The sequence below is a fragment of the Mustela erminea genome, chromosome 5, assembly GCF_009829155.1.
Source record: "Mustela erminea isolate mMusErm1 chromosome 5, mMusErm1.Pri, whole genome shotgun sequence".
Lineage (NCBI taxonomy): Eukaryota > Metazoa > Chordata > Mammalia > Carnivora > Mustelidae > Mustela > Mustela erminea.
In genome coordinates, this window is record NC_045618.1 from 62660416 (window position 1) to 62685710 (window position 25295).

Here is a 25295-nt window from a genome sequence, read left to right on the forward strand (position 1 = left end):
AGGGGAGAAAGGAACAGAGTAAACATCAAAGCCTCATGGGACCTGGGCCCCTTCACTCTCTGGCTCTGTCTTCCTCTCCTGGACCACAGCGCTCCAAGGCCTGTGGGATTCTGGCTATTCCTTAGGGTTTTAGGCACAGGCCTTGGGGGCTTCGTACTGGCTGTCCCTGCTATCTAAAAATATTGTCGCCAATAGCCACATGGCTACTTCCCTCCCTTCTTCTAAGTCTTTACCAAATACCACTTTTTCAAGGGTGTTTTCAATAGCCACCTTATGTCAAATAGAAGCCCAGGGACTATTCCTCCTCCTTAAACACACGTGCTCAAGCCCCTGACTCTGCTTGGGTGGGGATCTTGGTTTTCTCTTATGTCTCTTTCTCTTTTTCTCTCCCTAGCAGAGTGGCTGGCAAACAGTGGTAATGGATACAGATGCACTGAATGGGGCAGAAGAGGGGAGGCTCTCTGTAAGACCTGGCAGGAAGCTGGCTTCAGCCAACCACCTGCCTGGTAGAGGGGCTGCATCCCTGGGTATCACGTGGGGTCCAGCTGGTACTCAGCCTTCCTCTCCTGGCACACCTGAGCCCTTTGGTATTCACCTCAGCTTGGAGCCGGAGCAGCTGGGGGGTGGGGTGTCGGAGTCTGCTCTTACCAGCTTGTGAAGTCTGATCTTCCCACCTTGTGCTTAGTGATATCACACTGGTAGCTTGGAATCAGCCGTGGTGGAATCAGCCGTAGCAATGCCAGGGAAATTAGCAAATGCTACGAATGAGGGCTTTTACTCCCCCTGCGCGGAGAGCTGGTTGTTAAACATTTACCAGCATCCACTGAGCTGAGTTCAAATCAACTGTCTTCCCTGAAACCATGGGCCCCTTGCAGCCAGGTCTGGGCTTTGATGACCGTGGTCCTGGAGCCTGGCATGGAGTGCCCAGCAAATGACACAGTCTCCAGAAGCGAGTGAATCCCACGTTCTGCTCATGAACCCTGTTTTGGGGCGGCAGTATGTGGAGTGGAGACAAGGCTGTCACCTTCATAGACTATGTATCAGTGACAAGCTGTGCTCAAGGGGAGCTGCAGAGCCTCTGACAAGGGCCACGGGGTGCCCACTATACCCAACTATCCGGAGGGAAGGTGGCTGGCTCACAGGCTATGGTCCCTGAGACCAAAAAGAGCCTGGGATCCTGTGGCTGTCAGTTTTCTGCTCCTCCCTAGGCTTGGGGACAGCAGTGCCCCCATCCCTAGCTTTGGCTTCTAACTGCCCCGGCCTCTCTCAGGCATGCCAGGCTCCCAGGGGGCCGTGACCTTCACCCTGGACGTAAGTGACAGGCACACACACTCAAGTTCAGCCCAGCCAGTTCCAGCTCAGAGATTTTGCAGGCTCTAGGAACAGCTACCTCATGGGTTCCAGACCTGAGGCCAGGAGCCCTGTGGGCTTCCCCAATCCTGGCTGTCAGTATACAGGACCCTTGCCTAGCCCCCGATGCTGGCCATGAGGGTCCTTCCATGGCCATGGAGTTTTGCCTCCTTTTAATGACTATTTCTTTGGCTGGGCTCTTTCTTTCAGGAGACTGTGGCTCCCTCCTGCTTGCTGCGGCCCCTGCCAGCTAACTGATCCAGCTTCTCCAAAGCAGACCTGTACCTCTTGCCTCTGCCGCTTGGCTCAGTGTCCAGGGCTCTGCTCCCGTGTTCTCCTCTCAGCCTGCCTCCCACAGCCCCTCATCTGGGCTCTGCTGGCCCATGGACCATGGGTCTTGGCTGGTTAATTATTTCCTTATATAGGAAAGGAGAAAGTTAAGGATCCCACAATTCTCTCACTACAGGCAGAGGTGGGTTTCAGTCTCGCTCATAGGATGACAGCTGTCCCCACTCCAGCCAGTCTGGTAATCTCCAAGCTGAGAGTGCTGTTCAAGGAAGGGCTTGACTTTCTGGACCTCTGTATCCCAGCCGCTATGCCTAGATTCAGGCTCCAGATCCTCTGCTCTGCCCTGACCAGCCCAGGAAAGATGATCTAGGAGCCCAGCTGATCCCCTTTGTCTGCCCCAGCACCTTGCCCAGAAGCGTCTCCCCAGCCCCCACCTTGGCCTTGAGGAAAGCCAGAGCTCGGCTGCTGTTCTCCAGGAAGTGCGCCCGCATACGGCCCCGGCTGGGGGGTGGCAGGGACTCCCCGGAGATGATTTCCAGCAGCCGAAGTAGGTGGGTGCCATCAGCCAGCTCTGTGTACAAGTTCTGGATCTTGATAGCCACCTGGAAGGGGCGGGGGGGGGGGGGGGGAGGCACAGGGTCAGCCTTCCCCAGCTGCCCGGCCTATCCCTAGTCCCTGGGAGGTGTAGCCCAGAGCAGCTTCCTTGGTTTCAGGTGGGCTTTAGAGTCAACAGAATTGGCTTCAGCTGGGCTCTGGGGTCTGGGATTCGAAGTCTCAGCCAGATGACCTCCTGGCCGGCCCCCCCGAGTCCACTGGCCAGGGAGCAGGGGGGAACAGTAGAGACGGGCTGCCGGGCATGCCCTGATGCACTCACCCGGCCATGCTGGAAGATGTTGTTGATCCAATTAGTGAAAGTCTTCTCCTGCATCCGTTTGTGCTGCGCCTGCAGCTTGCGAATGTGGCTTGTCTCATATGCGGAGTCCATGGCGGGACAGGACTGGGACAGCTGCCCTGCGGCTCTGGACGGGACTGTGGGGCCGACCAGCTGGCAGGCCTGCAGCCCTTTAGGGATGAGAGGTCACTGGATATTTCTCTAAGCCAGAGGTGTTGAGGGGCAGGGAGGTTGGGGAAGGAGTGTGACGGTTCCCACAATTGGAGGGGCGGTTTGTGGTTTAGGGCCCAGCCAGGTAAAGTTCTGGAGCTCCTGGCTGGTGCCCTGCGCTTGAATGCCTCAGAGCCCTTTCCCCTACCCGCCCCACTTTCCAGATTCCTTGGGGCACGGGAACTAGCTGCTGTTCCTCGGGATGAAAAAGGGCAGGCGGGGTAGGGGGAAACAAGAAACTCACCTTGGCGATGTCTGTGCCTGGAAGGGACCCTACTGGACAGATGGAAACGGCAGATAGCAGGGGCTGCGTGGGGAGGGAGAGAACCACAGGCGAGGCCAAGGCTGGAGCTGGGACCACGCCCTGGCCCTCCTCTTGAGCCCTGGGGCAGGGGTGACGCCACACAGCAGGCTTTGTCCTCCCACCTGCCAAAGGGTGGGGCCTGGACTGGGAGGGGGTGGCTCAGGAATGCTGCAGCCTGTGGTCCCAGGATGGCCTCCTTCATCCTCCCACCCCCCAACCTCGGATGCTCCCAGTGTCAGGTGGGGGTCCTGGCTGCCAAGTCACAGAGGCCTATGGGAGCACCCCGAGCTGGCTCTGGGTGGGAGTGCCATGGGGCTGCTGTTGTCCAGGTAAATAGCACCAACATAGCAGAGCCCCTGGTCAAAAGCTTCTGCACCCATTTCCCAGTCTGGGACTGCCCTTTGGCACCCCTGCAGGGCCTCTTTATGAGCACCCACAAGGGTGGGGATGGGAGGGAGCACACTGGTGCACCCGTCCTGTCCAGGGGAATGCCACCATAGAGGGAGAGGAGTCCTGGGACTTGGGGCTCCGGCCAGGGCCCAATTGTGGCTACTCTCTCACACCCAGGGGCCACTTTCTGAAGGGGACTCTCCCTGGGAAGGGGTAACTTGGAGACGCAAAGGGTGTGGGAATGATAGAGTCTCCTTCAAAGCCAGGGACAGAGTGTTCACTTTTAGGGGTTTTATCTGGGTCTTGGGGCTCAGGGCAGGGGCTATAGAGGGAGCCCACAGGCGACTCTCCCTCCCTCTCTCCCTGAGCAATTTATTTTTTTGAAAGATTTTATTTATTTATTTGACAGACAGAGATCACAAGTAGTCAGAGAGGCAGGCAGAGAGAGAGGAAGGGAAGCAGGCTCTCTGCTGAGCAGAGAGCTGGATGCAGGGCTTGATCCCAGGACCCTGGGATCATGACCTGAGCCGAAGGCAGAGGTTTTAACCCACTGAACCACGCAGGTGCCCCTCTCCCTGAGAAATCTTGAACTGCAGGCTAGAGAGGGTTCTCATTTGGGTGGCTTCACAAAATATTCTGGCTAACTTCAGGGTCATAGTCACTGGTCTGGGGTGGGTGTCTGTGGGTTCACCCAGCAGCCCCAGAGACTCCGAGAGGAGATGCCATACTCCTCAGGCGGGTGTCCCGGGCAGCCAAGGCTGGTGAGAGGAACAGCGGCCACAGCCTGCCCTCCAGAGCTGGGCAGGACAGAGAGCACTCTGGAACCCTGGGGCTGTGGCTGGGAATGAGGGCATGGTGCTCCCAGGATGGCAACAGCTCCCCTCATCTGAGAGAAGTTTCCTCCCGTTGCCCTCTCCCTATGAGGTCCCTCCTGCCACTGGCTTCCCAACATCAGAGTGAGCCCAAGCTTCCTCCTCGCTCACAGCCCCAGATCCAATCAGTCCTCAGTGGCAGCTGCTCCACGCTCCCCAAAACCCCTTGATCTACCCTCCTACTCTGCTTACACTGTCCCTGCACGGCCCCATCAGCATTCCCCCACTTGACATCTTGCCCACACATCAGCCTGTGCACAGTTCCCTAGTTTACCTCCCAGAGCACAACTCTGCTCATGCCTATGAAGACTCCCCATCGCCTCAACTGGACCAGCGCTTTCCCGCCCATATTGGGGTTCAGCTGTTCTTTTGGCTTAGAATGTGCCTTCTGTTCTTCATGGTCCACATTTTCCTATCCTATCAGCCCCAGTGAAAAATCCTGCTCCTTCTAGTAGGTTCCCTGCCACTTGCCCTCTTGTTCCCAGTTTGTCTTTCCTCCTATCAAGAGCATTGGCCCAGGGTGTCTTGTATGATGTGACCACCAGAGGACAGGCTGGAGCTGTGTGATGCTTTGAACACAGACCTCAACAGAGCTTGTCGTATGAGGTTGTTGAGTGGGGCTGGGGGACTGCTCGTCTTCTTCCTCAGCTCAGATGCCGCTAAAGCCATGGCACATGCGGCAAGGCCTGGCTCCTCTTTCGCTGCCACTGATTGCAGCCCCTGTTTAAATGAGAATTCCTTGTTAGTCAGTACCTAGTTTTGAGCTATCTATGTGGTGAGTAACTAAGATCTCAAGTCAAACAGATTTAAACAACATAAAAAAGATTTAAACAACATAAAAGTCCCAGAGGACTGAAATGTCTGGGAAGAGGAGGACTTTAGGCATCCTAAAGTCAAAGAGATCAAAGAGGTTTGATCCAGCAGTTCAGATGATGCTTCCACAGGCCTGGACTCCCTCTGCCTTTCTCGATGCTTCCTTCATCTTCATGCTCCAGGAGTTGGTTGCTGCCAGCCTAACCTTGCTCCTCTACCCCCAGTAGCTCTGGGCAGTCCTCTCAATGCCATTGGTATTGTACTAATGAGTTCACTTCTCTAAACTGCATGGTTCAGAGAAGAGAGAACATCTCTCTCAAGAGTTTGAAGAGGAATCTGAGGGGCTTGGCTCTCATAGGCTTGAATTGAGCCACATGTCCATTCCTGAACCAATTTTTGTGATGGGAACGGGGGCAGGGAGGATGAAATACTTTCATTAGCCAGTCAGGACCTACCCTGGGGAGGTGTCTATTTCACCCAAACCTTGTGGCTCAGAAACAGGGTGAGGAAGTAGGGAGTGCTCTGCAAAGGAAATTCTGGGTCTGAATCACCGCAAGGGTAGATGGGTGACAGTGGGAAAAACCCAGATGTCTGTTATGGGGGGGGGTGTGACAAGAGGCAGGAGCAGTGCCAGCCACCAGGGGGCGCCAACCTTACCACTCCTGCACCTTCAGGCCCAGTGGCTTGCCCCTGAGCTGGAGAGGATGAGGCCGCAGGGATCCAGCTCCCTTGAATGTGCTCAGTGGTGCCCTTCCCAGCCTCACAAGACCCCCAGCCCCCAAGATTCCTTCCATCCTGGTCTCCAGTCATCCTCACCTGGGGTCTGCTCCCAGACCTGGCCTCTGCCCCCAGCAGATGGAGCTGCTTTCCAGCTCAAGAAGCCCCGCTTTGGGAGTCTCCCAGCCTAGAGGACATAGGAAGAGCTGGGAGTCACAGGGATAGCATACCGAAGGGGTACACCCCCCCCCCCCCCAACTCCTCTGCCTCATTTCCATTAGATCCCTGCTTTACTTTTTTTTTTTTTTTAAGATTTTATTTGAGAGAGCACAAGCAGGGGGAGCACCAGGCAAAGGGAGAGGGAGAAGCAGGCTCCCCACTGAGCAGGGAGCCCGATGTGGGACTCTATCCCAGGACCCTGGGATCATGACCTGAGCCGAAGGCAGATGCTTAATGACTGAGCCATCCAGGCGCCTCCCCACTCTGCTGCCCCTGGCCCCCACGCTTTACTCCTGAGACAACTGGGTCACTGGAAAACCAGAACCAATGGAGGAAAGGTAGTAAATTTTTCAGAAGTTTATTGATCAACAGATTGTGTCTTCTTTTTTGGTTTGACATTTCTAAACACGATTACAAAAAAATAGAAGCATTGTGTATTAACTGCATTGGCTAATGGACACGTAACTTAACACACTCTTAAATTAGGCCCGTGTTTACCTGAATAAACTCAGTGGTTATCTGTCCTAAGAATGTTATTTCTCTGCTACATTCCTCAGAGGAAATAAAGAGCGCCTCTGTTAACCGTTTTCCTTCTCTTCAAGGCAGTTTGCCTGGGGTACTACTCTGAGCATCATGAAGGAGTGTAACAGTGCAAAGTGGGGAGGTCCCTGTGGGGGCTGTTGGGCCATGACTAGTTTCTTAGCCCCCTGGCTGGGCAGTGGGCTGCAGTAAGACATGCCCGGTGGGTGGGCAGCTCCTCAGGAGACCCCACGGAGCATGGCAAAGGGCTGTGGTCAGACGACTGGGGGTCAGGGCTCTGCAGAGGTTTCCCCTGTGGGCTGGTAATGGGGGGGGGCGGTGTTAAGAAGAGGGCAGGAGGCATTGGCTTCTCCACACATGCTCTTTCACCCGCCTGGACATGCAGTCCCGTGATCCAGAATTTAACTCCTCAAAGGCCCACCACCATCTTGCAGGAGGAACCACAGCTCCAGATGGGAAAACACTATAGTTGTGTCATGACGAGTGCTCCGAGGAGAACCCAGTCCAGCCCCAGAAAGGCGGAAGCCGGCTGAATGCATGCCCCTCCCCATTGCAGGGGGACCCCTGGGCCATCCCAGGGCAAGGGTGAGGAAGGAATCCACGTAGGATGCTGGGCTGGAGCATGAGGCTGGAACAGGCTGGATGTGTGCATGTCGCGTGAAACCAGAGGGTTTTGAGAGGTCTTGGTGCACTGTTTCTTTGCACATTGGTTCAGGAGGGCCTCATCAGCAGGCTTCCAGCTTGCAAGCTGACTTTGGGAGGAGGAGGCTGAAACTGCTTTCCTCTTACACTCGAGGCTGCGGAGGTTTGTTACGTGGGACCTGGGGCTGTAGAGTCAAGATTCTTCGATCTTCTTCTGTGGAATCATGGAGAGCATGGCGTCTCACAGTGCTAGGGTTTGTCTACCTCTGCCCTCCTGCCCAGCTTGCAAACTCTGTGGAGAGGCTACTTTTTAAAATTGGGGTGGTGTGGGGAGGGAAGTGCGGTTGGGCAGTGTGAACAGAATTCTAGAGGGCTCTGCTGTCCCCCAGCCCTGCTGCATGGGGAGGTAGGATAAGGGGTGTTTTGGACAGACTCAAGGAACTTGGTGCAGGTCCTGGGAACATACAGGTCCCTATCCTTGGCAGCCATCCCTGAGGTTTTCCAGGGCTTTTTTTTCAAAGTTCTTAATCAACTTTTCATGATGAATGACTTCATGTTTTAAGAGAAGATGTTAAGAAAAATGGGCAAGGGATTTCCTTTTTTCTTTCTTCCTCAGTAGGGAAAGGAGGCAACTGCCAGATGTTCTGTCACCTGACAGCATGGGGGTGGCGATCACAGTGCCACCAGAAGTTTCCTTCCGCAAAGAAAGCAGAAACCTCAGTCTGCTGCAAGCTTTCCTATATGTCTCTGCATAGACAAAACTTGCCCATCTGCCTATATACCCAATGGCAAGTATCAAGAAAACAAACTCACACAGTGTATGTATATATATGTATATCATTATGTAGGAGAAGAATTAAAGGAGCAGGATAATTCTCAATGGAAAATCAGTGAACCCTGGCATCTCTAAACCTTTGGATCAATGAATTCTCTCTCTTCCCTCTGCTTTGCCCTTTGGTGGACTCCCTTGTGGGCACACACTTGGGCAGTCCTCATGCTTTCATCAAACCATCTGCTTACATCATAGTACTGACATAGACCTTTTGGTTATGTTTCTGATTAATTTAAAATTAATTTAAAAGTGCTCATTAAGATTAAAAATCATATTATGAATTTACTTCTCTTAAAGTGACATTATTTAGAAAGTGAACTAGGGAGTGTGGGGACTGGCCTCTGGATCAAAGCTTTCCCAAAATAAAAATTTTAAGTCTGCATTTCTGCCCCTGATGTTACAGGGGATATCAGAAAAAGAAAAAAAAATGTGGTTTTTGGAAGGCCTGGGTGGGACTGTAATGATTTCCTTCCCTTTAGGGCCCTGGGGCTATCCCTGTTTTGTGCCTCTCTTTTGTACTGCATGAATAATAATGAAGTGACTCCCGTGCTGCCACCCACAGACGGAGTGTGGCAGTGAGAGTTACCTGTCTCTACCTCCATCTATGGGCACCTGGGCAAGTGGACCAGAGAGCTTTATACCAAGACTCAGAGAGAGAACACTTGGGAACCAGATCCTGCCTTGTGATGGGCAGGCACCATATGAACTCACAGCCTTTTGAAGAAAAGGTTTCATATGAAAGATTCTGTCCTGTTTCTGTATAAAGGCTTTTCCTGTAAGAAAGAAAAACTGGACATAATAAAAATGCCAACTTTTTTTGAACTAAAAAATAGTGTCTAAAGCTAGAGAATGACCTTTTCTACCTGGCAGCCTGGGGTGGGCTCGCCTTGTATTCCCCTTATGTCCCTAGGCCCAGCACACAGCAGGCACCAAGATGCGGGTTTAACTTTAACTCCCGCCATTGACCAAGGAGCCTTGGGGAGGTGTCACCACACTAACTGATGGCTGCAGAGAACCATCTCTTTCCTTTATTGTGGTTTGGTTATGATCAATAGACTTTGCTACAAATTATTGGACAGACCAGTAAGAAAAGCCAGCCTTCAGACTTTGACATGACTTGAATACCAGAAATCTTGCCAGGGGCTAATAAAGTTTCTGAGTTCCAAATTCCAAACCAAATGTAACTCTGCGGGGCAGGGTCTGGGGTGGGGGGGGGGAGCTCTGGTTGGATTAGTCAGGAGGATGCTGGTTATCAGAGATGCTCTCCCCTGGCCTGGCTGCCTGTCCTGCTTGAGCCTGCAGGGGTGGACGGGAGCAAACACAGGCACAGACTCGGTGGGGAAGCAGTCTTCTCTTTGGTAGACAGCCTGGAGAGAAGAGAAACCTTCTGTGCTGTTGTTTTCCACTCTCAATACAGCAGGAAATGAAATAAATAAGATCAACTTTGCTCCCTCCCAGTACGCTCTAAGGGACAGACAGGAGCCAAGGCAGATGCGTTGTGCTGTGTGGCCCAGCACAGTCTTGCTGGCTCTGGGAGGGCCCTCGGCTCACTCCCTGGGGTTGTGAAATTCTATCCAGCCCACCTCCTGCCTACGTCTCTCCAGCCTTCCAAGGAGTCTTTGGTCAATCTCTCCTTTTTTTCAACCCTTCCATCTCCTTATCACCCCCTCCTTCCAACATTTGAATAGAAACTCAGGAATTTTAGAGGTGAAAGAACCTCATCTAGTGTCCTGTGTCTGCCCTTCTCATTCCACAGGTGGGGGAACTGAGGCACAGAGAGGGCGGTGCTGTGGCCAGGGTCAGTGAGTCAGTGGCAGCACGGGCCTCGGGCCCTCCTGCCCTCATTCCCTACTGCCCATGGCCTGCCCTGAGAGCGGCCCGGCCCTCAGTCGGCCTTTGGCATGGACTTCCTGTGGGAGGGGGGCACGAGGTGGGGGGGCAGGCTGTTGGGCAGCTCGTAGCCGTCAAGCTTGATCTTGATGAGGTGCTTGGCCAGCGCGAACTCCTCTTCATCCAGCATGCCGTCACAGTCACAGTCGGCCAGCTTCCAGATCTTGCCCAGGACGCTGTTGGGCAGCTTGGATGTCACCATTTCCTTCTTGGCGTTGACTCCTGATATCTTGCCGTTGACGGGCGACAGGGTATAGAAGAGCTCGTCGTAGACAGGCTTGTCTTTGGCCACAACCCACTCCTCCTCGTCGGCGCCCTCCTTGGCGCCCTCCCCGTAGCCCTGGTTGAAGGGGCCCTCGGTGGTGCCGTCGAAGGCCCCGCCTTGCACAAGCTGTGTGGGCATACTGCTCTCCTCCTGGCTGATGAGGTTCATCAGGGACGAGATCTTGCTGCTCAACATGTTGTCCACAGCCTCAATCAGCTTGGGCTTCAGCGAGTGGAACCTGGTGAAGTCATAGTTCTCCAGCTGTTCCTGCAAGAGGATAAACCACAGAGTTGGTCACAGGCCCTCACTTCAGGAAGCAGGCAGAGAGAGGGAGGGCAGCAGGCAGAACTGTCCTGTAAACAGACATCCCATCCCGAGGCTGCTCCGGAGCGCTCTCTCTATTTGCTGGACTCCCAACATCTGAATCCACCAGATCCAGGATTGGCTTATGGAACAAGAAACAAGATGCAGGGAAGATAACAATTTTTTACAGCAACCAATCTTTGTCTGGAAGTCATGTGAGGGATAGCAGTCCCCCAAGGGCTTTCTGATACCCTTCCTTCAACCTTGCCTTTTTTTTTTTTTTGGTGCTCTAGAGATTCAACATTTTATCTCTTTTTTTTTTTTTTTTGAAGATTTTTATTTATTTTACAGAGAGAGAGAGATAGGCAGAGATATAGGCAGAGAGAGGGGGAAGCAGGCTCCCCGCCAAGCAGAGACCCAGATGCAGGACTCGATCCCAGGACCCTGAGATCATGACCCGAGCCGAGGACAGAGACTCAACCCATGAGTCACCCAGGCGGTGATTTTTATCCTTTTTTATCTTTTAAGGTGATCTAATGACACACTTCAGTTGATCTTTACAACAATGCTGGGAGCAAGGAGGAGCAGGGGTGAGTAACCCTGTTGGATGCATAGCCCATGGGGTGTTCTGACAGAGCCAAAACGAGAGCCCATGGCTTCCTGCCCCTTGACGAATGTTCTTTTGTGCTGTAACATGAAGCTGTGTCAAAGGGTCTTTTTAGATAAAACAATTATTTAAGAATGTTGTTTTTGGATCAGTTAGAAAAAGTATTGTTTAAGGTACAATTAAGTAAAAGTTGAAACTGGTGAATGGGAGAAGAGTAGGGATTGGGAGGGTGAGTAGAGATCCAGCCAGTAGGGCTGAGTATCACTAGTCAGGGCAGGGCAGGGCTTGGCATCACTTGCCAGGAGAACGGGCCCATCAACAGGCAGAGCGGCAGGAAGATGTGCACATCGGAGGGCCCTGGGACACAGCAGTTGCCCAACTCGGACAGGAGCCAACTATAGATGACACATAGGCTCTGTGGATGGTTCTGTAGAAATAGTCCTTCCTACCTTGGTTCTCCTTGGTTTCTCTGCCTCCCATCCATCCATTTATCCATCCATCCATCCATCCATCCTTCATCCATCGACCCATCCAACATTTACTGGCCATTGGTATTACCAGGCATTGGTGTCTGGGGATTGGTATTACCAGGATGGGATGTCTGGGGATTACTGGGATTTGGAGTCTGGGGATAATATAATCATGAGGAGTCAGTCTCTGCCCTCAGGGAGCTAATGCTCTAAGAGAGGGAAAACATTCTAATATTTTTAGTTTCTGCCTATTTTCAAAAAGGGTTTGACTTAGCTTACAATGGAAAAATGATAACATGAAATAGAAGAGAGTCATTAGAAAAGGAAAAGCTAAGTAATTAAAGGGGAGAGGAAAGTACTATCACATCAGACTTCAAAGGTGAGAAAAGCTACCGCTCCTCAGAAGCCGTGTCTGGGGTCCTGGGGGGCACACCCTCTCATGGCCTGAGGGAAGAAACCATCTGTTCGTTGTAAGAGACATGCTTTTTCTGAATTGTGAGAGTTACCTGGGGCTTTTTCTGATCTTTGAAAAATGTTTTCAACAACAGTTTTACTGAATAAATGCAGAAAGTTCCAGATAAGGAAGTTTTTATATGGGCTTTATGTGAAATATTTCTGTTAGGAAAATTCTAGAAGGCCAGCAAGGGGCTGTCCAGTTGTGCAATTTCCTGGAGATGAGGTAGGAAGACCCTTGAGTAAAAGAGGTTTCACTCAGACCTCACTGTTCTGGGCAGAAGTAATGTGACGGGCAATTGGTGGGGGGTGGGGGAGCAGAGCTTTGTGCAATCATAAATATCACAACTTTATTGTAAAAATTTGGGGAAAAAAACTGATAGATAAAATAAAAAATTTAAATCACTTACAATTCCATCCCCCAGCAATAACTTCTGCTAACTTTCTCTGGGCACACACTGCTAGCCATTTTTATAAATGTGTGCACATACACGGGCACATGCGCGCGCTCACACACACACACACACACACACACACACTTACACACACACACTCTTTTTAACTGAAATAAGACCACACTGTTTGACAACTTGCATTTTTAAGAAAAAAATGTATCACATCTTTCCCTGATAATAATTGTTATAAACCTTATTCCTAAGACCCACACAACTCTGAATGGTCTAGCCGGGCCATTCCTCATTTACTCTATCCTGTGTGGTTGGGCGTGTTTCCACTGGAGAGTCAAAACTGTGGTGTCCAGAGGGTGCCAGTAGGACAGACATTCTGTGCTGTTACTTAGAAGGGCAGCCCTGAGCTTCAGATGGACGGACAGAGTTAAAAGCTAAACAGCTCGATGGATGTGTAGAGAGGCACCTCCAACACTCTTCTCAGTAGCAAACTGTGACCCCTTGAAACCATGCAGGGCTGGGCTGGGCTGATACCCTGCGGGCAGCCTGTGCCCCGCTGAGAGCCGCAGGGTGGGGCAGGCCCAGTTTCTAAACCCCTTCCCATTTGTGTCACCTGTATGGTGCCCCAACACCAGGACTCAACAACGTTCCCGACACTTCAGGCTCTAACTGCCACTCGCTTGGTCAGCCAGGGGAATGGAGAAGAGAAAGCCCAGGAGGAGGAGAGCGGGCAGCCTACACAAAAATCCAAGTGCTGCTGGGGTAAACAAGTCTGGATTCCCCTGGGTGCACAGACACCTACCCTCCTGCCTCATGAATGAGCCTGAGTTCTGAGCATACACAAAGCCCCAGTGTCTGGCCAAGCAGACGAAGGAGGGTGGTGTCTGCCCGAACTTTCCACCCTCCCGCGGGGTACGTGCATTCAGACGGCAAACCTCTGGAAAGCTGGCAAGGGGAAATGGCCACATGGTTGCAGGGGTGGACAGGAAGTAACAGCAGCAGCCACCCCTTGCCTGGAGGGTGCAGAGGAAACAAACCCTATACTCTCATCCCAAGGCCTGACAAGGGAGTATGGGGTCTGAGGTAAACCTCCGCCATCTCTGCCCTCCACCGAGTTCACTCCAAAAAGACATCTTTGTATTGGGATGAATACACACTGGGGAATTTAAAGATTAACCTGTCAACAATTGCCTCCATCGAAGCCACCAAGCCCCGGATCCTGGAACTTCTCCCTCCCAAGGCACAATGGTCAGTTCCTGGCTGGGTCTTTGCTGGCCTCCCTCTTGCCCACTCACTCCCGGCATTCACCAGAAGCACTTTCCCGGTTTCCAGCTGGGCTGAGCAAGTGGGGAGGGCTCTGCTGCCCTCTGCTGTGGGAATGCGGCCAGCTGGTCAGCCAAACAGGGGGCGCATTCTCGAAGGAGGGAAACTGAGTCTGCGCTCCAAGGGGCCTTGCTCATGTTCTCCTTCTCCAATCTGGACCCTACTGTGTGGTTAAATCAAATTCTCTCCCGGAAGGAGGCAGGGCAGATGAGGGCTACTTTACCAGCAGGTCACAGGCCTCTCTCAGCACTACATAAAGGCCTTCAATACATTCAGATCATTGCTTCCACTGAGTCACCCCAAGCAGCGTGGTCTGTGAGGACACAGGGAGGTCAGAGCAAAGCTGGCCTCGGGGAGCTCTCTGAGTGGCCCTCAGATGCGCAAAGATCCTAACAAAGTTTCCTCCCAGCTTGTGTCCCCACTGCCGTCCCAGATGTGGTGGATGAGAGGAGGAACACCTGTGCTGGAGGGGAGGTCAGATGCTCCACAGAATCCAAGCCAATGGAGACCCTGGCCCCCACCATCAACGCCCACAAAGCTTCCTGGGTGACAGCAAACTAGTTCGAAGTATCAGGTGATAGTAAGCATCCAGGCCTGCTTTGTCTCCTGGGGAGTCCCTGAAGGGGCTGGGATGCTGTGGTCAGCACCTGGCCAGCTTCCCAAGGAGGCGTCCCCATCTCTCTACAAGCTGTGTGGGTGTCAGGGTGAGGTCAAGATCCCAGAATGTCACTACCCCCTCAGCCTGCTCGGATAGAAACACACACTAACTTATCAAGGAGCTCATCTAACTACACATGGGGCACCTGCTACATGGCAGGGGCCAGAGATATGGTGGTGCCCAGGACGTGGGTCCCTGGCCTCCTGGAGCCTCAGGAGGGAGAGAATCACTGAGTGAATCAATGAATTACAAGGGAGCACAACAGCTGTTTGTTTGTTGTGCTGTTTGCTCACGGATTTATCCCAGGGGCCCAGGACAGTGCCTGAGATGGTACACTTAATATTTCTTGGTGAGTGAGTGAATGAACATGGGTGAATGGGGGGTACCCGTCAGGATGCACTCCTCGCTCCAAGGGCTGGGGGCCCTCAGGTGTCTGCTGATGGTGCTAAGGCCTCTCCTGAGATGCTAGTTAAGGGGCCCATGCTTCCTTGTCTTCTTCCCCAGGGACTGCCCCTCTGCTCCAATTTGGAGAGGCCTGGTTTCCTCTGACATGGCTGAGCCAAGGCTAACATGGCTATGAGAAGCTCTGGTCGGGGGCACACTACCGGTGTTATGGGACTTCACCTGGGACAGGCCGGCGGGTCCTATAAAGGAGGCTTACAGTGGCTTTCTGCTGGGCTTGGCGATGCCTCAGGCCTTGGGAGCAGCCCCTTCTTGTGGGTGGGGTGCTGTGCTCGCTCAAGAGGCTAATGAGGCCATAGTGTGCACTGTGTTTTTCTTCATAGCTTTCATTACAATCAAGAAGCCAATTTCCCTTAAAAAAGATCTGAAGGATGCAAGGAGATCACTGTCCCTCAGTTTGGTCACGGGGTACAGGGCATAGCCGAAGGGCGTGAAGGCGGGCCTGCCCAGGAAGACCGCTCCAGAGGCCCTGCAGCCCTCCAATTAGCCATCTTGTGATTAAACACCCCCACCCCCCAATTCATCTTCTGAGTACGGGACCACCTATTTCATTTCTGGAAGAAAAAATGGTGTTCTGGATTTATTTTGAAGCCAGCTAAGTCGTACCTGACCACCTCCTATATCCCACATGCTCTTACCACCTTGAACCCTGCCATCTCAACAGTTAGTATGGCCCACTCCTATGCTAGTGTGTCCTTTATAGAAAGGGTTTATGCTGTGGAACTCCCCAGGGCCAAAGCTTCCCCTCTTGCTCCCTGCTGATCCTTGTCCCACCGCTCTGCCTCTCCTCCTCTGATGCTTTTCTGAGGCAGCCAGGCAGCTCGTCGGCCCACCTTCCAGGGGCATATCTCCTACTGCTCTTCCTCTAGCCCCATCCTTCTCGGTGGCTCAGGGCAGAAGATGGTACCTGGAGGTCTCCAGGGTGTGGCCGGAAGCAGGGCACAGACTGCCCAGCACCCCCCCACCCCCATGGGTACAGTTCTCACTGTACTCGTAGGCTGGTTTTCTCCTGGGAGAGTCCTGTTTCCGAGAACCCACATCTCCATCAAATGTGGGAAGACAAGAAAGAATCCGAGAGGGCGTTGTGGTTTTTCTTTGCCTGGCCTGCCTCACTAGCTATGGGCGTCTGAGTTTGTGTGGCCTGCTTTCCAGGGAGAACAGTGGCCTCTGGTGCAGAGATGGGTCCTTGCTCTGGACAAAATGATGGTCAGTTTGGCTGACCATTTTTATTTAAATTCAATTTAGTTAACATGTAATACATTATTAGTTTCGAGGTAGAATTTAGTGATTCATTGGTTGCACACAACAGCCAGGGTTCATGACATCACGTGTCCTCCTCAATGCCCATCACCCAGTTACCCTATCCCCCCACCTCTCTCCCTCCCCTCCAACAACCCTCAGTTTCTTTCCTAGAGTTAAGATTCTCTTATGGGGCTGCCAGCATGGCTCAGTCGGTTAAGCAACCGCCTTCAGCTCAGGTTATGATCCCAGGGTCCTAGGATCGAGTCCAGCATCAGGCTCCATGCTGAGGAGGGAACCTGCTTCTCCCTCTGCCAGCAGCTCTCCCTGCTTGTGCTCTCTCTCTCTGACAAATAAATACATAAAATCTTAAAAAAAAAAAAAGAGTCTCTCATGGTTTCCTTCCATCTCTGTTTCTATTTTTCCTTCCCTTCCCCAATGTTCATCTGTTTTGTTTCTTAAATTCCACCAAGAGTGAAATCATATGGTATTTGTCTTTCTCTGACTTATTTCGCTTAGCATAATACCCTCTAGTTCCATCTACATTGTTGCAAATGGCAAATTCTCATTCCTTTTGATGGCTGAGTAATATTCCATCGTAGAAATTTACTTCTTAAAATGTGTCCCTTTTTGGTTCAATGTTTTGGGGAGGCAGGCAATCTCTGCTTTATTCACAGAAGCCTATTTTCATGGATCACCATTAGGAAGATGCATTCATTGCATTCTCTATCCTTTATTTTTTAAGAGGGATGTGGAGTAGAGGGAGAGATGGAATCTTAAGCAGGCTGCACAGCCAGGGCGGAGCCTGACGTGGGGCTTGATCTCACAACCCTGAGATCATGACCTGAGCCGAAATCAAGTTGGACGCTTAAGTGACTGAGCCACCCAGGCGACCTGTGTTCTCTATCCTAAACCATGAAACCCTCATGCGTACCCAGCAACCAGCAGACAAGGTGGTGTTGCCTCTCCGTTATACACCCATGAGGCTACAATGAGCTCCCAGTACCTGCATTGCCTTGACCTCTGGGAAGTCCCCGGCAGAAATCTGGTATTCTCGCTGCAGCTGAAGATAGATTTCTGGCAATCTGCTGATAAGCTCTCTCTTCTTGTTTTCCTTTCCGAATACGCTTGGCATCTCCTTCTTCAGGTGGCTGATAATGTAGGCATGGACCTGAAGGGGTACATGTCAGTAAGGACACGCTATTTAGAACTGCACCAGAGAGATACACAGGTTGTTGTCTTAAATGTATCATAACATGGAACAGGTGCCCAGCAGGACCATGGCCCTCAGGACAGAAGGAAGGGGATTGGGGGTGGGGAGTTGGGGAGTACATTATAAGCCTGCTTCTGGGTGTACAGAATGTGAGGTACATGAAGGATCCCCCAGTTGGCACTGTCTACAGGTGCCTAGAAAGAGGCCCCCCTGGTCCTCCTCCCGCACCCCCAGCTCCGAGTTGGCCTGGGTGTTGGGTTTGAGAGCAGAAGCAGAGGTGGTGCCTGGAACCAGAGGAGTGGTTGAGACTACCAACGGAAAGTGAGCAGAGAAAACCCCACCAAGAGGGACCAGGATGGGGAATGGGCTGTGGCAGATAAAGGCTGTGGGAAAGGAGGGCCAGGAAAAGGGGACAACTGAGCTGGGCCCCAAAGACAGGGAGGACATGAGGGAGGGCTGCGGCCGTCCAGGAGTGGAGAGCATGGATGGCAGTGCGGAGGTAACACACTGTGGGCCGTATTTGGGGTGCTGTGTATGTGGCTGCTATACGTATCCAGAGGCAGGGAGGGCAGACTGCTGGGGGTGCCAGGAGCTGATAGGTGGATCAGAATGAGCCTCCGCTAACCTACTGTGATGCTAATGAAAATTCTGGAGAGCAGGGGCAGGAACAGTGCCGTGAGCTCCCTGCTTTGGAAGCTGGCCAGAGGTGTGAGGCCGGGGATTGGGGGTGGGGACTGACTTGGGCAAGGTCTTGGGCACAGTTCAGTTGTGCCTCTGAGTGGCTGTTCCAAGTCTGCGCAGGGAGCGAGCGGGATGGGTGGGGCCTAGGCAGAAAGACCTCAGTTCTGGCAATTAACCGGAAGACCTGAAGAAAGTTTCAGCAGGGCACCAGGAAACGAAACTGGAGGCCGATGCAAACGGCTGATCTGATGTAAATGGCTAAAAAGTGGCTAATCTTCATGGAAATCTGTGCCAAGTGAACAGGGAGATGGAAAGTCTTATAACCTCCCCATGGAGAGTTTGAACCCCAGATTCTCTACAGATGGCACTGAAGTCCTTTCTGCACAAGCCCTTCCCACCCCAGCTGTGTGGTACCAGGCTGGATGGTGGAAGCTCCCACTGGGAGAGGGACCCCAGGTGCACGAAGGGGAAGCTTCAGAAACCCTGATCAGCTGGCAGGAGCAGGTCCAGGACTGTCACCCGAGGGGTGGTGAACCCTGCAGGGGGGTGGGGGGCTCTGCTCGGCTGTGTCACCCCTTTGTCAACATTTCCACTCTTCTGCTGATTTCCAACTTTAGGATGAGAAGAAATGTTCTTTACAAAAGTTCTCTTTGTATGCCAGAATTCTGTAGAGTCATTTAGAAGTCAAGAAAATAAAATGAGAATGGATGAAAAACAGAACAGTGGTGACAAAAAAGAAAATGACTAGGCAGCTATGGGAGCTCCTTTATTAAAGAAAACAGACTTCTGTCATCTTGTGGAAGAATGGCAATCAAATAAAGGGGGTAAGCAGAGACATCCTCCACCTCAGCTGAAAGCCTCTGCGTAAGGACACACACTGGGTGCAACCCAGAACATTCTGCTAAGATCTGAAACCTAAAATAAGGGCGTAATGTAAACACTGACAGGCTCAGACCAGACAATGCGAACCTTCCCATCTATGCAGAGGTCGTTCAACAGAAGCAAGCACTGTGCTGTCTGCTGCTGCCACAAGTACAGATAGGCAGGGAGATGTCAAAACCTGTCACGAGTACACTTACTTACCCATTTTTCAAATGAAAACAACTTAAACCATTTATATGATTCTTTGAGAAAGAGAAACCCCAAATTTGGGAGTCCTTTATTTAGAGTGGCAGACTTTAACTGCATTCCTGAGGTATGATGAATAAATGGTAAAACTAGAAATTTCCTTGCCTCGGACAGTGACTGCCTGGCTTGGTTTGATGGGGCTGGTAGAGGGCACTGTATCACAACGAAGGACTTGGGGGGACTGCCATACTCAGTTGGGAGAACCAGCTGCTCACTAGCTGTCCTTGCGTCATTTCCAGACCCTCCTGGAACTTCTGTACCGGGTCTATGGGTCCCTCTCCCTGCCATACTCGGGCCTGCCCCTGTGCTGGGGCCAGCCCCACCTGAAGCAGGAACTCCCAAGCTGCTTAGTCTCCTATCTACAAGGGTTTTTACTGAACCTCCACCTCCAGGCCTCAGGCCTGGGGCAGTTGCCAGACCCCTGCAGGGCTGCCCAAGACTTCCTCACTACCTACTAATGTGGACCTTTCGAGTTGCCAGGCCTGTGCTCAGGGAAGGCTGACTCCCCAAACAGCCGCCGGCCACACTGGGATTGGCACCTGGTTTCTGAACACTGCCTGGTTCCCGGGGGCCTGTGTTACCTGGCCTGGCCTGACACCTGCTACAGCTCTCCACCAGCCTTGCACCTGTTCCCTCATCACAGTCCACACGGTGTCCTTTGGCTGATGGCCAAGACTGCTGGACGGTGGGCTGCCCTTGGACACCAGGCCTCCGGTGCCCTGACAGAAACTGGGCCCCAATTCCTTCTTCCTTCCATCCTGCCTGGCACTGTCCGAGTCACCACCCTCAGGTGCCCTGCTCATGCTGCAGGCTGCTCTCAGCCTCAACCTCCACTTCCAGAAAGTTCCCCTGGCCTGTTTTGTGGGAATCTCCTGTTGTGCTACCTCTAATTGGCCACCCCCTCCTGCCCCAGACACGGTGTATGGGTCCTGCTTTTGAGAAGTGTATTGAGGGGTGCTTGGGTGGCTCAGTGGGTTAAAGCCTCTGCCTTCAGCTCAGGTCACGATCCCAGGGTCCTGGGATCGAGCCCTGCATCGGGCTCTCTGCTCAGCCTCTCTGCCTACTTGTGATCTCTGTCAAATAAATAAATAAAATCTTAAAAAAAAAAAAAAAAGAAGACGTGTATTGAGTTACAAGGTAAATTACAATCCTTAGAATCATGGAACATTACATCTGGAAGGGACTCCCTGTATCTAAATGAACTGCTGGTTCCAGGAAATTCATATGACTTGCTCAAGGTCACACCACCAGTTAGGAGGTGCAGAACTGTCACTAGCATTCAGCTGCCTCATTCCTGTCCTTATAGAGTTAATTGCTTTCTCTGGGGGATGCATTAAAAAATCTTACTAAAGCTGCTGAAAATCTGGAACTGAACGTGAACCGTGTCCTATAGAAAAACTGTGGAAGACTGAGACTTGATGGGTTTTGATTGTCCCTAAGTCCCAGGGATGCTGTATGGGAAGGTCATTTAGAGTCTCCTTCCCCGTACCCAAAAAATGCATATATTGTTGCAAACACCACTATGAATACCATGTAGGATGTGGGTAAAGACCACAATCTTCTGGCAGGATGGCACCTTGCAATTTTCTAAAGACTCTTGGTAAACAGAGGGGATAACCTGGAGGCACATTCCTGCCTCTCTGTGTCAAAGGATTTTTTCCCAGATAAACACAGGACTGAGGGCCAGACCAGGTGATGGTCCCTGGGGAAGGAGGTGGACTTGGTCTAGGTCATTTTGTTCTTTATAATGAGAGAAAACTAATCGAGAAGGAGGGAGCTAGGGGGGAAGAGCGAGCGGAGAAGGGGGAGGCCTGATGAGACCCGGCTCTGGAAGGCCAGGGTCAGGCTTTCCCGCCCACTTGTGGAGCCATGCCAGGTGACTCGAGGCCCCCACCTTAGCTGACTCACACGCGAACTGGAAATGACAGCTCTTACCTCACAGGGTTGTTAGGATGAGAATCAAAAGAGGTCATGGATTTGGATATATTTGAAAAAGAAATAAAAATGTTAATTATTATTGCCTAATGACCAAAGACCCCAGAGTCAGAGGGTTAGTAAAACCTGAGAAGGCTTGTGGTTGTTTCGTTCTTACTGAATAAAGAATAAACTCTTACTGAGTTAATAGTGACTGAAAAAATTAATAAGTTCTATATATTTGAATAGTAATATGAGGGATATGGGTCCCAAGCACTTCATTCACAAATAAGTGACATTGAACCCTAGGGGGCTTCTGGATATTCTTATCTTGTCCAATTCACCCTTTCTCTAGTATTAAACAGGGAAAGCCCCAACTCATCCAAGGCTGATGATTTGGGTGAGGTCAAATGCATCATAATGTCAGTTTCTGTCTGGGCTAATCACACAATGAGCAAAAAGAGATGTCCTTCTCTTTAAATGAACATGAACTTCTATCTATTTCATGTAGAGATTCTGCTACAAGCTCATTAACTGTGTCCAGTGACAAGTGTCCATACATCTCCAAGGCAGAGAAGCACGTACTCAGAGTGATACTGGATATATTCCTCCTGGGCGTGGGGGCAGCCCCAGGTAGCGAGTGCTGGAAGCTTCCAGAGCTCATGGTCAGTAGGAGTGGACATCCTCATGGATTTTGGATCTTGAGGAGCAGCTTAGGGGGACTCGGGCTGTGGGAACATGGTTCTTCACTATGTTGCCTCATCTGCACATTAACCCAAAATGTTGGGAGAGCTGCGTCTTTGGAGGCCCAGCTAGTTGCACTGCGCATTGAACACGAGGGGATCAGCACATTTTAAAAAGTGGGTTTATGAGGATATATTAAAAAAATCAGGGGCGCCTGGGTGGCTCAGTGGGTTAAAGCCTCTGCCTTCGGTTCAGGTCATGATGTCAGGGTCCTGGGATTGAGCCCCGCATCCAGCTCTCTGCTCAGCAGGGAGCCTGCTTCCCCCTCTGTCTCTGCCTACTTGCGATCTCTGTCAAATAAATAAATAAAATCTTAAAAAAAAAAAAAAAATCAGTTCATGAACTAGAGACCCAGAAAGTGGAGCTGTGGAGTAGTAAGACTGGGAGACTATCAGTGGCAGAGAAGAGCCACTCACCGGATTCCCTCAAGCTGGGGTCTGTCATTCTGTTGAAACTGAAGCTGAAGCCCACAGCTCTTCATCCGGAACAGCTGCAGGGGGCCCCGTGGGGGCCCACCCACTCGTGTGAGGTCAGCCTTCAAGGAGATGGGCTTCCCTGCCTGGGCGCAAATACTGACACACGCATACACAGTGGACAGAGAGATTTCTAAAAGCCCCGTGGCACACTAAGCATTAGTGGGGTGTCATCAGCTGCTGTAGAAGGGTCCTCACACCTTCACCTGGGTCCATTTGGCAAGGCAGACAGACCACAAAGCTAGGCTCTGTGCTTTACACGGGATTGGAGGAGAACACGCTTTGAAGACAACACTGAATGCCACAGACCTGGCGGGGGACTCGGAAAACCACTGACCTCTCCTTTTCTTTCTCATTTTGAGCTGTTCCTTCCTCAAGCGTTGACTCACTTTTTTTGTTGTGTGAAGACCACTAGAGGGGTGGGAACCTCTCCTGCTCCTGGACAACATTTACGAAGGGTGGAGCCCTCACTATTTTTGTTCCTTTATTCCACGAACAACTCTTGTTTGGGGTTTGTCTGGAAGAGCCGAATTTCTTCTGTTTGGCTGGGTTAGTGACAGCTGCATAAAACTACATGGTATTTTTTTCAGTGCTGTTTTGAACTTTCCCCAAATCGCCTGAAGAATCATGAAATGAATCTGGATTAGCACCCTAAATTGTAAACAGTCTTCAGAAAAGGATGCCTACTGATATCCTTAAGATGCAGTCTTTGAGGTTAACCAAAAAACCTACCCCAAAGTTTTCTTGTTCCTTGAACTAGAGGGATGCAAAAAATATACATAAAAGTAGAAAAACCAGGGAAATCATTAAATTTCAAGAGATCTTTGGTAAGAGTGCCATTTTTCCTTTTTTTTTTTTTTAAGATTTTATTTATTTATTTGACAGACAGAGATCACAAGTAGACAGAGAGGCAGGCAGAGAGAGAGGGGGAAGCAGGCTCCCTGCCAAGCAGAGAGCCCGATGTGGGGCTTGATCCCAGGACCTGAGATCATTTCTTGAGCCGAAGGCAGAGGCTTTAACCCACTGAGTCACCCAGGCGCCTCCAAGAGTACCATTTTTCAATTACTACAGTGTCATTTTTATGGTACCTAGAGCTTGATCACTGCAGAACCCAGCAGGATATTAGCGACAGGACACACATGCTTCACTCCTGGATGGAATGTGAGTTCTGCCTAATAGACACAGTCCACACCCCAACTCGACCTGACACTTCCTAAGTGACATCTGAAAACTTGCTCGTTGCATGTTTTCAAAACATCAGCTTGATAAACCTCTAAACTTTGCAGGGTTCCCATTGACAATTTCACAGACTACACGTAATGACAGATGGACACAAAAAGCAATAGTGAGAAGCTACAGAGGCTGTCCACTGTGCACTTCCAGTGAATGCTCTCCAGACTGAGGAGCCAAACTAACTGAGGTTTGAGTTTATATTTTGCAACTCACAGGCTGTGAGGCCTCAGGCAAGCTGCTTCACGTCTCTGAGCTTCAGTTCCTTTGCAAGAGAAACAAAGATAATGCCCGACTTTGTGCAGTTATGGATCGGATCAGAGGAAGGAATGCATGAAATACTCATGCTAGAGCTTGTGGGACCCCGCAGCCCCTCAGGAAGGGGTGGCTAGCAAAGCAACACCTGATCAACAGAAACAGAGATCAATATGCCAAAATCAAAGAGCATTTTCACGTAATATAAACACTGCAAAGAGGAAAACGCGAGTGACTCCTCATCCATTTAAGCAACAACAAATTCACAAACGGCCAGAAAGTCACAGATGGCATAGAGCAGATGACATCGGTTGTTGCTAAGGCCACCGTGCTGAGTTCTGCTCCTTCTCTGCCTGAGCCCCTATTTCCTGTCCCCTTTCGCAGGATGGTACTGCCCTGGGAGCACCCTGGCACTGAGAAGCTCCGGCTGGAAACAGCCACACTTCAAACATTTTCCTTTATGAAAAGGAACAAGCCAGATACTATTCTTAGGAAGAAAAAAAAAAGACAAGCTTTTTTCCTAGAAGTAAGCTCAGCAAGTTGCTTGCCACCCTGCCCCCCCAGCCCCTGCATGGGCACAAGGGCTTTCATTATTCCCAGTGTCAGGACAGAGCAGCATTCTGTGGCCGCACGGGTCTGTCCATTTGGAGGGCCTGACGCTCAAGGAGGGCAGAGAACTCCCAAGGCGCTTGGCGCTCCCAGTGGACTCTCTGCTCTCTATTTATTTCTGTGACCGAATACAGCTGTGCCTTGAGTCACTAGGCCTTCAGCAGTGACTGGTGAAGTAGAAATGTCCATGGGTGTTTTAAATAGTTCCAAGACAATCCTGAAATCTACAAAGGCTAGCACAGCATCCGCCATCTTGGTTATAAAATAAAGGTTGGGTGTCATGGGCCCTGCAGTGTAAGTTCGGATGTCTCAGCCGAAGAAAAGAAGTACCACACGCCAAGGGGCCACTGAAGGGGCAAAAGCAGACTTCTTGCCACCAGGCCTTAGGCCCAGTACTAGCGCACAAGAGAAAGCACTTCAAGAAAGCTGCAAATGGATTTACGAACTGGTTAGCAGGACCTCCTAGTAGAAATGTAAGAAAAATGGCTGTAGCTCCTGACAGGAAGCAGCTGGAGCAGGAAGACAGGATAAAGAATGGTGCCTCACAGGGGCACCGGGGCTACAGAGCAACTGAACAAGACAGGGGTATGCGTGAGCTTGCACCAGGATGGGATGTGAGCCGAGGGTACAAGAGCAGATGGAGGGTCTATCTGTGGGGCCAGAGATGTCGCCAGGTATCTCTTTCGTTTTTTAAAGATTTTACTTATTTGTCAGAGAGAGAGAGCACAAGCAGGAGGAGCAGTAGGCAGAGAGAGGAGCAGGTTCCCTGCTGAGCAAGAAGCCCTTTGTGGGACTCGGTCCGAGGATCCTGGAATCATGACCCCAGCCAAAGCAGACGCTTAACCCACTGAGCCACCCATGTGTCCCTTGTCTCTCTGGACACAGGAGAGAGGCTGCTGGGT

The 25295-nt window shown here is 51.3% G+C and overlaps 2 protein-coding genes across 8 annotated transcripts in view; both read right to left on the reverse strand.

The window, feature by feature from the left end:
• Window positions 1–3075, reverse strand: part of SPTBN5 (spectrin beta, non-erythrocytic 5) — a 45520-nt gene extending 42445 nt beyond the window's left edge. For all 7 annotated transcript variants that reach the window (XM_032343357.1, XM_032343356.1, XM_032343360.1 and 4 more), the window contains exons 1-3: window positions 2985–3075; window positions 2513–2700; window positions 2073–2240 (exon numbers count right to left, since the gene is read on the reverse strand). In XM_032343357.1, the coding sequence (XP_032199248.1) occupies window positions 2073–2240; window positions 2513–2623 (279 nt within the window). In that variant the 5' untranslated portion in view covers window positions 2624–2700; window positions 2985–3075. The remainder of the gene's footprint in view (window positions 1–2072; window positions 2241–2512; window positions 2701–2984) is intronic.
• A 3322-nt stretch (window positions 3076–6397) lies between these two features.
• The window catches only part of EHD4 (EH domain containing 4), a 78884-nt gene continuing 59986 nt past the window's right edge, over window positions 6398–25295 (reverse strand). The window contains exons 5-6 of the mRNA XM_032343399.1: window positions 17153–17317; window positions 6398–10491 (exon numbers count right to left, since the gene is read on the reverse strand). Of these exons, the coding sequence (XP_032199290.1) occupies window positions 9955–10491; window positions 17153–17317 (702 nt within the window). The 3' untranslated portion in view covers window positions 6398–9954. The remainder of the gene's footprint in view (window positions 10492–17152; window positions 17318–25295) is intronic.